This window comes from Xiphophorus maculatus, chromosome 20 (assembly GCF_002775205.1).
Source record: "Xiphophorus maculatus strain JP 163 A chromosome 20, X_maculatus-5.0-male, whole genome shotgun sequence".
Lineage (NCBI taxonomy): Eukaryota > Metazoa > Chordata > Actinopteri > Cyprinodontiformes > Poeciliidae > Xiphophorus > Xiphophorus maculatus.
The window spans coordinates 8646347-8660493 of record NC_036462.1 but is presented as its reverse complement, the minus strand read 5'-3'; the positions used below and the strand labels follow the sequence as shown (position 1 = coordinate 8660493).

The following is a 14147-nucleotide window of genomic DNA, read 5'->3' as shown; positions in this document are numbered from 1 at the left end:
ATGATGAGCCAAAAACATGGAGGAAAGCAGTGAGGAATCAAAATGCACAGATGGAATGAGTGTAAGGTAGGCTTATTCCATTTTAATGCAACTATTGCTTTTGAGGCTGGGGTTATTTGGGTTTCTTAACAAAAACACTTTATGTCTTGTGCAAATATTTTGACTTATCAGTCATTCAACAAGTCATTGTCAGAATTTTTCTTAATTTTTCAAAATGCACATATACACTTTATATGTATATAAAACCTCTCATTTTTCAGAGGCTGAAAAATAATACTTAGGTATAAGCAGTGGATTTATACAGCACAAAATTATTCACACGTGGTTTCCAGAGACACTCCATCTGAGATTACTAACTTGAAATAAAGGTTTGTCAGGTCAGTCCAGCATAGTCATGGTCATTAAAACAGGTATTTCAAACTTTGGCAACAAGGGAAGGTTCCAACTCCTGTTTGAAAGTGACATTAGCATCTCCATTGTCAGCAGAGGGATGTAAGAAGTGCTGTAAAGTTTCCTGATAGATTTCTGTGCCTTGAAACACAGCAGATTAACATCTATCAACACTGAAAGCTTTGCAGTTGACATCAAACAACTTGGGTTCTGTGCCTCTCCACTCTTTTTCTATGTTTGGATTTTTATTTCATCTGAAAAGATGACTTTGCACTTCTGAGAAAAATTCACTCTTTTTTACTCCTTACTAGTTTAAGTAAGATGCTTCTGATGCTGTCTCAGGCTCACAAAAGGCTTAACTCAAGGAATAAAACAGCCATAAGCCCGTAAAATATCTATGTGGTGACTCTTGAGGCTCTAACTTGGAAAAATACACTTCAAAAGATGACTCAACACCTAATGAATCTAATCTACATTATTAAATGAACTATTTTCCATAATTCTCTCAAAACTGTAGCTTTTCCTGGTGCTTGTGCACCTTTATCTACCACATTTTTCCCTCCACCTAACTTTCTATTATTACATGTAGATAAAAGGCCTCTGTGAACAACCAACTTCTTTAATACTGACATTTGGTGGCTCACTTTCCTTGTGGAATGCAACAATGACAAGTCTAATACTCAGTCTCCTCATGATTTTGAAGGTAATTATATGACCAAAACAAAAACATTTCGGGAGTAAAACTCTTGGTCTTATGTCTAGTTTCCTGAGAAGTTTGGTGTTTTAATTAGCTGTGAGTCCCCATGGATATTCCTAAAAATAAAATAAATATATCACTATGTTCTGAATGCAATTACAGATGGAATCAATGGTATTCTATTTTATACTGAAATGTGCCTGTTTAAAAGCTGGTTTGAAGTTTTGCAAAATTTTGTTCAGCACTTTCACATAAGTTTGTTATGCAACACTGTCTTCATGCACAGCCGTTTATTCAGAAATATTTCCTCTCTGATGGACTTAACTCTTTGCAGTTTAGCCAATCAGAGAATGTTGTAACTACTGAGAGCCAATCAGCTTATCTGCTGTCAAACTTGAAAGCTGTCCACTGCTGTCAGCTGTCACTGCCATGTTAGAATGATGCAGGCAGCTCCACCTTGTCCATCTCTGTTGTCATCAGAGCCAGCTGTCCTTTCACGAGGCAACAGGGTTCACGCTCCCTGCTTCATATTTTAACCATCTTCCCTCAACCTGATGTATCTCTGACTCACCCGGCAAAATGATGAATTAAGGCACTCAAATGTCAGCTTTATAGTTCTTGTTTTTTAGTGGCTTAAAGTGACTAGGCAAGATGTTCCAGGGATGAGTAATGTAAAGAAAAGATAACAGAGAGTTAAAGACGTGTGTTACCTTTACTGACGAGAAACAAGGAAACAGAGGGTGGGACTGTGGCAGTAAGGGATTTATTTCATCAGATATTCTGGGAATCCTTCCATCTTGTTTCCTGTGAGTCAGAGAGGATCGAGGGGCGGGGATGAGAATAGGGACAGAGACATTACTGAAAAGTTTTATTTATGCAATAAGAGCATGGGGAAGACAGACAATGAAACATTGTAGGCTTTCCGAAGTCTCTGAATAGAGCTGGTGTTGCGCCACAATACTTCTTTCCTCGAAGCTTTCACAAAACATCATTCCTGTTTTACATAGTTTTTGCCTTTGCTGCATTTTGACCTAAGTTTTTTTTTCTTTATTGAACAAAAATGTACAGAACAGACAGGTTTTGCAATAAAGAAAAGTACATCGAAAGCGATTACAAGATATAATGCATAAAGAGTCCATTGTGAGAAAATAGGATAAATTTAATTAAGATAAGTAGAAATATATATTTTAAGGAAATGAAATACAATAATACAAAATATGTGAATCTAGGAGAAAATATACAAACAAAATAAATGACTAAAAAAAGAAAAAAATAAGATTGGTAAAGTATTCTTTGTCATTAGAAAGGAACATATTGCTCTTTTTATTATTAATCAATTTGAGGAATTCAATCAGAGATTTCAGCTCTGACAAAAATGGGGAATATTAGGTATCAAATTTACAAACTTTTGTTTGGGAATGAAAAAAAAATTGCATATATGATGATAAAATTATGCATATTTTCAGAGTTACTGTAAAAGCAGATAGAACCCATTCAGTCACAATGTGCATTCAATTTCAATTGAAGAAAAAATGAGATTCAAAGTCACTCAAAATTGTTTGGGAGATGTCACAACTTAGAAATCAAATATGACGCCCTGACCAAAGGTTAAAAGTATGATAAAGAATAAATGTTGTGAAACTGCTACAATAGAGAGGAATGTGATAAAGTGCAGACACCAGGAAGAACAGAGAAAATTGGTAGAAGAAAGGACCTTCAGCTCTCCTCCCCTCACCTGCAGCTCTCTCCACTTTTCCTCTGCTCTTTCAGCCCATACTCTGCTCCGTTTGATTGGACTGAATTACCAGTGTGACTAGGATTCTGGTCGCATTACACGACTTCACGCTTCGTCTCACACAACAGTCAGTCACTGGAGGTGGCAGCCCTTCTGTGCGTGCATCCTGTTCACAAACCTATAGCAGCGGGCACCTCTAAACAAAAGTATAACGATACAATCTGATTTCTTGGCGAGAATGGAGTGAGAATTGATGGGGGAGAAGTGTGCTCTCACCATCTCACATATTTCCCTCACTCTGCCATTTTGGTTGAAACCATTGTGGTTCAAAGGCAGCAAAGTTGAAATAAGATCCATTACACACAATCTCTTGTCTGCAACACAGTCCATTAATAGATGTCAGACATCCCTCCATTACACTTGAGGAGAATCTGTAAGTCTGAGTAAACAGAGCTCCATTCCCCTGACATCAGACCGCTGAACTGGACTGAGGTTAGAAAATCTATTACGAATGAAGCTCTTTGCTACTCTTTATCTCTGCTGAATGACTGAAAACGGTTAGACTGCTAGACACTCAAAAGATAAATTTAAAGTTTGCCCTTTGTTTCTCATATTACCATGTATTACAGTGAAAAAAAAGTCAAACACCACATACCGACACTGACTACACATTGTGTTGTGTAGTACACAACAGCAGATGTAAAAAGGAATAAAGGCAACAGATCTGACTTGACTGGACCTTTTACAACTTTCTAATGGGAAGACTCATTTATCTACATAGTGTCTGTCAGGTAGCCATCCTTCCTCTAATTATCTGTTTAAATCATAATTGATTTATGAATTTAAGCCTTGGCTTTGTTGTTGAAAGTTGAACATAATTCAGTGAATTAGGCCTCACTGTCTTGGTCACAATGGCATTTTCTGGGATTCAATATCCGAATCTTTTGGAGACTGTATGACAAGCTCTGATTGTAGTTCAAGACTTTTGTCTAACTCTTGTTTTCCATTTGTCCTGTGATCTGTGTTCTGTGTACAGATTAGAAATGTGAGGACTGTGAGTAGTTACATTTGGAACTGCTTCTGTTTCTATAAATGTTTAAGGGTTGTTGTTTCTGATTGTTACAACTATCTTAGTTGCCAAATAATTGTGTAATCTGTAACCTATCACAGCATAAAGAAGATACATATTTTGCTAGTTTGTTACTGTATGCCTTTAAAGTCTTTCAAATAGACATACCCATGTGGGCAGAATAGAATAGAATAGAATAGAATAGAATAGAAAAATCCTTTATTGTCCATTGGTGTAGTAGCAGCCAAATGAGATAAATGGGAGGGAGCAGATTCGCTCAAATATGAAAATAAATGTTGAGAATAGGAGATTGTAAAATAAGTGCATGTTTACCACGTAATGCTAAAGCAGCATGGCAGAAATTTGAAAGTGTTTACCAGTTTGTAAAAAATATGTTTCTTAAATCACCACATTGAAGTTCAAAGCAGATAACCAGAAATTTTCAAGAATGATAAAATGCAAAAGTGACAGGAAAAGGAAATATCCACAGTATTTTCAGAGAAATGAAGACTTTTTCTTTTGAATTTGTTGAGACATAGGGCCAACATGTGAGTGAGTATAAGAAAAATTAAAGAATACACTTTAATTTTGAAAAGTGTGTTTGAAACAACACTGCATGTTGTGCAAAGAAATCTTCCATTTGTAGATGTTTGTTGGGATAATAGTTCTTAAATTGAATCCACTTTGCATGAATGTAGATTATATCATAAAAGTGGAAACCAAGCAGGGACTATGTTCTATACACACTGTTTCAGGAAGTATGATAAATAATAATAATAATAATAATAATAATAATAAAAGAAAAAACAATAAGGATCGTGAACAAATCACCACATTTAGAGAATCATAGAGAGCAAAAGACATGCAATCAAGTACCATCACCCCCACAAATCCTGCACTGATGGTTTTATGTGAAAAAAGGGCTTTTCTCAATTATCTGCCTCTCTGGAGGCAGAGAAGTTCACTGGTGTGGCAGATTAACTATTACCATGAAAATGATGTGGATAAGAGCATAAAAAAGACAGACGCAGTTAATAAAAGACCCCAGTATCACTTATTTAGCTGAGTAAAAGAATAAGAGTTGCCCTGTCCATTACCAAGCTGCTTACTCATTATCTAAGGTGAAAAGAGGTTTTTGCCAATTACACTTAATTTATTCTTTGCTGACTGAGCATTAAGAGTAAACTCAGTGCTAAAACCTACAAAACAAGTTTTTCTTCTGCCAAATGAAAAATATGTTATATTCTAACTAAGAACAGAATTCTCCACTGAATGGTCTGAGTTCATCATTTCTACCGATAGAGTTTGTTTTACTTCTACATTTATCTTCCAATCAGACACTTGTTTTTTTCTATTCTACGCACACGATTTGAAGCTTTTTTCTCCTCTCAGTTTTTTTTCTCCCTTTTTACAGCTGCAGTTGTGCTAATGTGTTTGTCTCCTAGCAACATGACGAAGCCCCTGAATCAATGAAAAATAATCCCAAAATTACAAATTGCAGCATGACTGCTTGCATGGAATTAGACAAAAAAACAGAGCCATTATACAACTCGTGAGTCATGTTAAAGGTAAATTAGATTTTTGGGATAACAATCTCCTTTGTATTAACAAATAGGGTGAAAAAATTATTATTTTAATTCTAACTACAATTTGCACTCTGCATAAAGCTCCTAAAGTGGAGCTTTATGCAAGATGAGCCAAAAATGTTACAAAATATGAACTATTTTTCTATCCAGTGCCTTACAGAAGTATTCACATTCATTTAACTTTTCACATTTTGTTAAGTTTCAACTATAAACTTCAGTATTTCATTGGGATTTTAGGAGAGTTACCCTCTCCAGCAGTGGTTCAGAGCTGCGAGTTGCTATTAATAATTTGGCTAAAAAAGTACAGAACCAAAACTTTAAAAATATACACCTATTTTTTTTTTTTGCATAAAATGAATGACAAAATTATCAGTAATATTCAGGATTTTCTTTCTTATCAAGTTGGAAGGTAAGGAGGTTTTTTGTTTAAATTATCTCCCACAAACATCTCATAGAAGAAAATTTATTATATAGTATTTTTCTTAGTTTTAAAATCTAAAAACAGAGACCTTTAAGCATTTTATTTTGATAGTTTTTTATTTACAATGTTTTTTTGAGGTAATCTCCTGATTTTCTGCTCATTCATGGCAGCTAGAATGTTTCTCAAATGGACACAAGGCAGTCTGAAACTAAATCCTCCAATTAATCCTGTGTTTACCAGCAGCAGTCTCTGTGGAGTGTGTGGCTCATGAAGCCTGAGAAGAACTTCTGCAATCCAATCATGTTGAAGGCCATGTTGTACCTCTAAATAAAAATATGTTTCAGTAACATGGATTTAAACATTTCAGGATGAGAAAATGTGTCTGCAGAGTACACAAAAGATCAGAGTCAATAGAAACAGATGATAGGTCAACAACATAACCTGCTAACCAATAAAATACATTTTCTCTGAGGCCATGCAATACATACAACCTTTGGACTGAAGGCTAAATAAAACCTTTCATATCCATAGACAAACTGTAATGTATTGAATAAAGCTTATCTGAAATATACTGAACAAGCGCCAATATGCAAAACAATTTAATGTTATGTTTAGCTTTGTGTTGTCACTTATGTAATCAGGCGAGCGTTAGGATTAATCACATTCATAAAACATATTTTAGGAAATATTTCACTATTTCATATTGGTAAAAAAATTTTAATTGTTCAAATTAATGCTAAAGGTAAATCTGGCAGGCTCTTTGGCAGCTAGACAATGGCTGCTCCAAAATCCTTCTGACCTCAAGCTTAATGTTGGCTGTGTGTCCAGTTGAATAATGCAATGGTTACTTTGGCAATGAAAATTAGCCAAAAACCCTGTTGGCAGAGTCAGACATCATCTTGTCAAATGTTGCTATTATGGGCTTTCCAAATAACAGAGTAACACGGTCTATTAAAGCTGATCCATTGGGTTTATATACATTTCCCCATTGGCATGAAGATCTTGGGTGACATAGATTAACAAAGAGATAAGAAATACAACCTTTGGTTCCAGTTTCCAGTGCCTTCCATAATGTTTGCTGCTTTCCACTTTTAGTTATATTACATCCACAAATTTCCTGTGTGGGCTTTTAGGAAATAAACCAACATAGCGAGCAACATAATTGTAAAGGGAAAGGAAAATGACACATGCATCTTAAAATGTGCTACAAAAAAACTAAAAGATATACTGTAGCATGTATTTGTACTAAGTACTTTTATATCTTAAACAAAACTCTTTTGAAGAGCAAGAATTCTTGTGTTTGTATGTCTCAAACATCCATCCATTTTCTATGCCTGTGTAATGCTTGCAAGGTCGTAAGAAGGATAGTTTATATCTCCAGAAATCAACTGGTGAGAGGCGGGGTACACCCAGGACAGGTCAGTAGTTTGTCAAGCGGCTGCCAGAACATGCCATAATTTATGCATGCAATCAGTGGACATGCAGATTGTAAATGTGTCTAAGATAACAAGCATTAAGATTATGTTCGGTTAATTATTGAAAGGTGTGGTAGATCTGCCACAGCTTTAAAACTACCTGCCTAATATCATGGTGGCCACCATAGTTTTTGGCTTGTTGTTCAGTGAAAACTGAATCTCTGGAGATGTTTGACGAAGGCAAGCAGGATCAGACTTGCTTTATTCATGCTAGTTAAACTGTGACTGTTTTATAAAATGAGGAGACTAAATCTTCTGTGAAGAAAGGTGCTCAAGAAGTTAAACTTCGAAGACAATAACTGCAATCATTTTGTTTGTGTGTGATCTCTTTCACTTCCAGAAAACAACATACATTTTTGATGCAAGTTCTAAGATTGAGTTTTTTAAGGATCCAATACAAAATGTAACTTTCAATGATGTAGTGTATAACTTGTTCTGAAGGAAAAGCTGGAAGACCATCTGCTGAGAAGGCCAGTCAACCAACCAAGCTGACCAAAGTGTGGATGCATAGTCTGCTCTGTAGATTGATTCACTGTTGTGTCTCCAGTCTAGCCTGTTGTCCAGCTGAACACCTTTATATTCACAGTTTTTCCCATCCTACAAAGCATCCACAAAGCACCAGTGTTGTATAGTAACAAAGTAAAAACACTTCACTACTTTACTTAAGTATATTTTGGAGTACTTCATACTTTCCTCGAGTATGAAAATTTTTGATAACTTTCACTTTTACTTCACTATATTTCCGAACTTAATTGCGTACTTTTACTCCGATACATTTTCAATGTGTGGTTTAGTTACTTGTTACAAAAAAGCGAGAGAGAGAAACGCAAGTGTTTTGACCCCACCTACTGATTAGCAAGTAGCAAGCAGGCTACCGAACAAAGTCGGTAGCCTGCTTGCCTGGGCTTATTCATCACCACCAATAGGATACACCTGTTTTGCTTCTCCCATTAAACATAAAGCAAGTCTCGCAATCATCAGCAGCCACATGGAGGAGGAGACGGAGACCACAACGACTGCAACTACGTCGGACACGGCTTCAGGGGAACCACCAGCTGGTGATGAGAGCCCATGGCCTTATTTAAACACAATATACTCTTTCGTGGGTGTTAAAGATTCGTCGTACCGCATGCAGTTTATGTTATTCCTGCCCGAAGATGTGGAAATTCTATCATACAAAAACTCCCCGTCCAACTTGAAGAAACACATCGAGGTAACGTCTTATGAAATGGTTATAATCCTCCTGTTTCAGTAACTATAGCTTGGTCACTAGGCACTACTGTATTGTGAAACGTTGACCATAAATGAACTTTGTTTGGTATTGTTTCAGTTCCACACGTGGTGTATTTAGCTTAGGCTTAATGTTGACTGTAGCAGGCTACCTAGACTCCTCTGTTCAAGGGGGGACAGAAGCCATAGCGATAGCAATTTAGACTAAATTTAACGAATATAGGAAAGGCATGCAAGTTCAAAACCAGGTTTCAGATGCCAATAAGCTGCATTTCCCTCCCAATTCTTTTTTTCTTTTGCATAATGACCAGTTGTGTGCACCACCTACTGACTGTAGGATTGGCTGGTTCACTGATTTGTGAAGTAGAGTAATCGTAACAGCTTTTTTTCTTCATGTTGGCCGCATTTTCTGTACTATTTATTTTTCTCATTTTCAGCACTGACCTTACTTGAAGGGAAAACTTAAGGCTTACAAAAACTTTGTATTTTCTGTCCTGGAGGGTTTACTAAGAAGCTGGTTCAGTTGTAAAGCAGGTTAAGTTAACCTTGTGCTATAGGTAAAGCACCTAATTTTCTTAACTAAATGATGCCTGCAGGTATATCTATTAGGAGGTTTAATTTTGCCTGCACTTGGTTGGGTACATTATTTTAAGTGTATTTGACAAGTTTACCAAAATATAAATAATGTCATTCAAACTGCATTTGCCTTGTTTTACTTGTACTTTTCATTACCTTACTTGAGTACATCCATTTTTACAGCAATTTCCATACTTAAGTACAAGAAGTTTCAGATACTTTAAGACTTTAACTCAAGTAACATTTCAGTCAGTGACTTGGACTTTTACCAAAGTCATATTTTGGAGAGGTACCGATACTTTTACTTGACTCTTAGATTTCAGTACTTTATACAACACTGCAAAGCACTACACCAACTGTCATCAGCTTTTTCTCCATCTCCCATACATCTCGACTGCAGATGTTGCATATTATTTTCTATATGTCTGCTGTGAACAGTGCAATCTCATTTGCCATCATCTGTTGCAGCAGCAGCATCAGAACCAGGGACTTAAAAAAGGCTCAAAACTTGATAAATATACAGAGTAGTTTCTGGGAACTAATGTGGAAGTACTGGAGATAATGGTGCAACAAAGGATTCTTCATAAAATAAAGAAAATTATGGACAACATTGAGCATCCAGATGGCTTAACAACAACAGAGTGTCTGCAGTCAGAGGCTTCTTCGGAGCAGCTTTGATACAAGCTGCTACAGGAGATCCTACTCACCCACAGCCATCACCATCTATCACAACTCTTTGAAGAAAGTTGGATTAATATGAGTACAACACCATTTAATTTATCTTTTGTATCAAGAAAGTATTTTTGAACTTGAATTGAAATGAATTCACACTTCCAACTAAATGAATAACAGTTACACCTGCAAGAAAAAGGCACTTGTGTATCTTTTTTTTTTACCAGCTCCAAAGGAAAATCTCAGTCTTAAGACCTCTATTCTGACGTTGAGGTCAATGTCTAATTTAAAGTCTGATGCACTAATGTAAGCAAAGATGATTGCAAGGATCTTCTTGTTACTTGGGTGTCAAAGACTGTAACAAATGCTGCTCACCCCCTGTGCTGTTTGACATCTTATCCAAAGAAAGACACTACATCATTTAGTACCTTTAAAACTGATACCAATGCAGAAAAAATTTGACTGGCTGTGTATGTCATGTAACGACAATTTCCTGTCTTCCTCACTATCTGTGGACTAAGGAGATTCTTCCAACTCATTATGAAGAAATGTTTTGTGTTCCCATGAACCACAAACTGATGTTTTAGGTCATACTTCAAAACTATAGGTTTGGCAAAAAACAACATAGAGCATGAGCCAAGCACACCACAACACAGCCATAGTAAAACAAGGTAGAGAGTGCATAATTCTCTGGAGGAAAACCTAATGGTTTATGATGGATGAAAATGTGAATTGATTTAGGTGTCTGCTGGAAAGATGAATGAGGAGTTTATACTTAGCATCACACAGAGAAGCAAGAAAAAAAAAGGTTTTGGAAATGTTCAATGCAGAATCAACAAGTGAGCATGACTAAATCTGTGTGCATATGATGTTCTCACTATCTAATAGCTTCCAAGATTTTATGTGATGTGACATGGAGAAATTTGTTTTAGTTTGGATAAGCACATTTTCACAACCAGGTTACAGTGGACCCCCAATATTTGCAGGGGTTACGTACTGTAAACGCTGCAAATATCTAAAATCTGCAAATATTCAAATAATTGAGAGCCCCTCTAAAAATGCCTAAAACTGCCCATTTTAATAGTTCAAACATCAAATATACCGTAATATAAATCATTACTAACATTGGAAAATATTTTGACACTGTTGCAGATGTAAACATCCCTGCTCTTTCTTATTTTTGCCCTTGGGATACAGTGAATCAGTGACAGAGAAATAAGCGCCGCTCCAGGATTGACTGCTTTACAAACGCCTGCCAATAGTGTGTCAAGTAGCATGTCCATTAGTATTTGTTTCCCAAGCTGCATTTTCTTTCAAATATTTTATATATGTGCAACAATAAAATCTCAAACAGTCAAATATTTTAAGAATAATGTTCCACAAAAATATCCACAAATTGGTGAATCCTTGAATACTCAACAGTATATAAGCCAGATTCAGTTTATCGCAGTTTTTATACTCTTGTTTTTCCTTCTAACAGATTTCTTTGCTTTTCTGTTGAATTGCACAGGATAAATGTCACACTATCCTGGGAAATTCTCTCAAAAACTGTTTTGTTGCAGAAGTTTTAGAATTTTCTTCTATGGTCTTGTTTTTTAAGATCACAAAAACTGAAATGTTAACGGATATTTAACATCCATTAATGTTGAGAATGTAATGTTGTCATAAACAGCATTTCTTGTTTGTCATTAAAAGCAACATCTGAGTCAATGCTACCACCAACTGGGAAATATTGCAACAGGAAAACTTGGGTTATACACTTATTATAAGGTGAGGATTATCAGTGGAGGTCCTTATAACATGTTTTTTCTCAGTGCAGTATTTGAAAAAGGAAGTAGTTTTCATGAAATGGGTTTTCAATGCAAATTACTCTACAAAAACACCAAAATCTACACAACTATCACCCACACCACAGGAGGAAACAACAATTTGCTTCCTGTCTTAATTTGAGAACATGACTGCTGCCTGTGTTTTGGAGTGTTTCGCTAAAAATCCAAGGTTGTTGTCATCACCCACTTCTTTTATCAATGTCACCAAACGAAACATCTCTGAGTTAAGCCAGAATGACTAATGGGAGGCTTTACTTTGGCAAAACACAAACTTTGCAGACTTTCTGGCACATTTTCGGCTTACTAATCATTGATTTATGAGGCAAATGAGGCTCAATTAAGTTCAAGTGCTCACAAGAAAGTATGCATATCTCCAGTTCATTCTCTTTGTAACAACGTCAGGTTTCACTGCATTGTTATGACATTCTTGCCCTGGGCTTGCATATCTAGGATTCATTATGTATACTGAGCCCAAATAATAATTAGATCACAGTTTTGCTTTAGGAAGAATATTTTGCCCTGATGCATCTTTTTCTTCTCCTAGTCCAACAAAGACGTGGGCACTAAGTGGCACACACACACACACACACACGCCCCCAGACAGACGCACACAGACATTGTTTGATTGTTCGCAACTACACACATAAACCCCTATGCTTTGCAGGTCCACTTAGTACAGAGCAACTAATCTAATCAAGTCCAGCAGCTAATGCACAATGAAAGCAGAGTCATTTACTCGAGATAAAAGACGTCTACTTCCTGTGTGGACAACAGCAGCAGGCACATAGAGAAAGTTCAGCATTCAGAGTGGCACCCAGTGGGATGAAGAGATCTGAGCTGATCAGCAGAGTTGTACAAGAGGCACAATCTTTTGAGCGGCGTCTGTCCCGTCAGTTCCTCCTTTATCTGTCAAGTCTTGTCATGAGTTCGGCTCAATTCATCCGTCTTCCATCATCAGCAGTTTATCCCCACAAAGGCAGTGCACTCTTTCATATATCTCTCCATGCTCACCTGTCTCTGGTGCTACTTCACTCACAGCTCAGCCTTCCCTCTTCAATAACTTGGTGCTTGTCCACGTATCGCTCACTCCCTGCGTCTGGCTCAGCCTCTCTATCCTCCAACACCTGCTGTCGAGATCAGCTTCTCGCCTGTCAGATGATGCTGAGAGCAGCCCTCCCCTCTTCGTCTTCTCCTCTCCGTTTTCCTCTCTCCCTCTCTCAGCCTCTCCTCACATGCTTGCGTTCACGCTGCTGCTGCTGCTGCTGCTGCTGCTGCTGCTTTTTAATCTAAGGCGGTCACAAGCGCTTTCTTCTCTGTCTCTCTTATGTTTCCATCTGCACATCCTGTCTTTTCTCTTGATCTGTTTGTGACAGAGAGACGCACATCCAAGCTCTAGCTGTTCCTTTGCCTCAGTGAGCCTGCTTGTTAATTGCAGAATTTGCTCATTCAGTAAGACAAGACTGCAGAGAAATCCATGTTTGGAAGCAAAGTTTAAAAAAAGACAACAAAAAAAACATAACCTCATTTGCTGGGAGGATGCAGACATCAGATTTCTGTGTCATCATCTGCCTCTCTCTGACAACTTGTTTCAACATCATAAAACCCCTTCTACTGAAATGAGCCTAAACACCCCATTGTCCCTTTGACACATTAGTGGCAGGCAGCGAGCTGAGAAGCTCTCAAATGTTGCAGATTTTGTAGCACACTCGCACATAATGGGGAAAATGACTTGCTCAGCTCGCAGAGGAATGAGCATAGGTCGGAGTTGTGCAGTGTATTACAGAGTAATCACATTTTCCTCTTTGGCGAGAAGCCTGATCTTTTTCTGCATGAACATAGAAGAGTCAAATACATTACTAGGCATTATGCATACAATCACAAAAGAGTTGAATAACAAGCATTGCTGGAATCTACTCCAAACACAACAGTATTCGCTGGTAAATGATTGCATTTCAAATTTACTTATTTGTCTAGATCCAGTTTAATTAAAACTAACATACAAATGGAAGACATAAACAGAAGAATTTTAGTTTTGAGAGGTAACTTGACATTCCCAGATGAAGTGATTATTCAGAATGTGTCATCCATGTTGAAAATCTGACTCAACGTCATAAAAAGGTGTTTTAGCTCTGTGCCTCATCTGCTTTGATCAAAACAAACATTTAAAAGACAACATAAACCTGACATCTAATCACATATAGATTAAAACAACTGTAACAGAGGAATTATGTTTATAGTCAAGTCATATATTTCCTCCTCCAATGTCTGTTTCTTAAAGTGTTAGCCTTTCCTGTCACGATGACGAACTTTGTAGGATTCAGCAGTGAGCATTTTTACAAATTTGAAGTAAATAAAAGGCATACATGCAATAAGAATATGTTACTGTATTTTTAGTAGTTTTTGAAATGCTCTTGTTGGCTGAACGGTTTTAATTTTTCCACAGTTGAGGGGTTTTGAGCATGTCACA

At 36.9% G+C, this 14147-nt stretch overlaps 1 protein-coding gene across 10 annotated transcripts in view; it reads right to left on the bottom strand.

Moving 5' to 3' along the window:
* LOC102219226 (rap1 GTPase-activating protein 1) overlaps positions 1-14147 on the bottom strand; it is a 120696-nt gene that overhangs the window by 33136 nt on the left and 73413 nt on the right. For 7 of the 10 annotated variants that reach the window (XM_023325425.1, XM_023325419.1, XM_023325421.1 and 4 more), the window contains one exon: positions 1798-1891. The exons of 1 other annotated variant lie outside the window; for it this stretch is intronic. Coding sequence is in view for 4 of the 9 variants with exons in the window: in XM_023325419.1 (XP_023181187.1) it covers positions 1798-1891 (94 nt within the window). In the remaining 5 variants the exon portion in view is untranslated. Of the gene's footprint in view, positions 1-1797; positions 1892-12691; positions 12871-14147 lie in introns of those variants that run through there. 2 more of the 10 variants (XM_023325426.1, XM_023325429.1) reach the window with 2 other exon arrangements.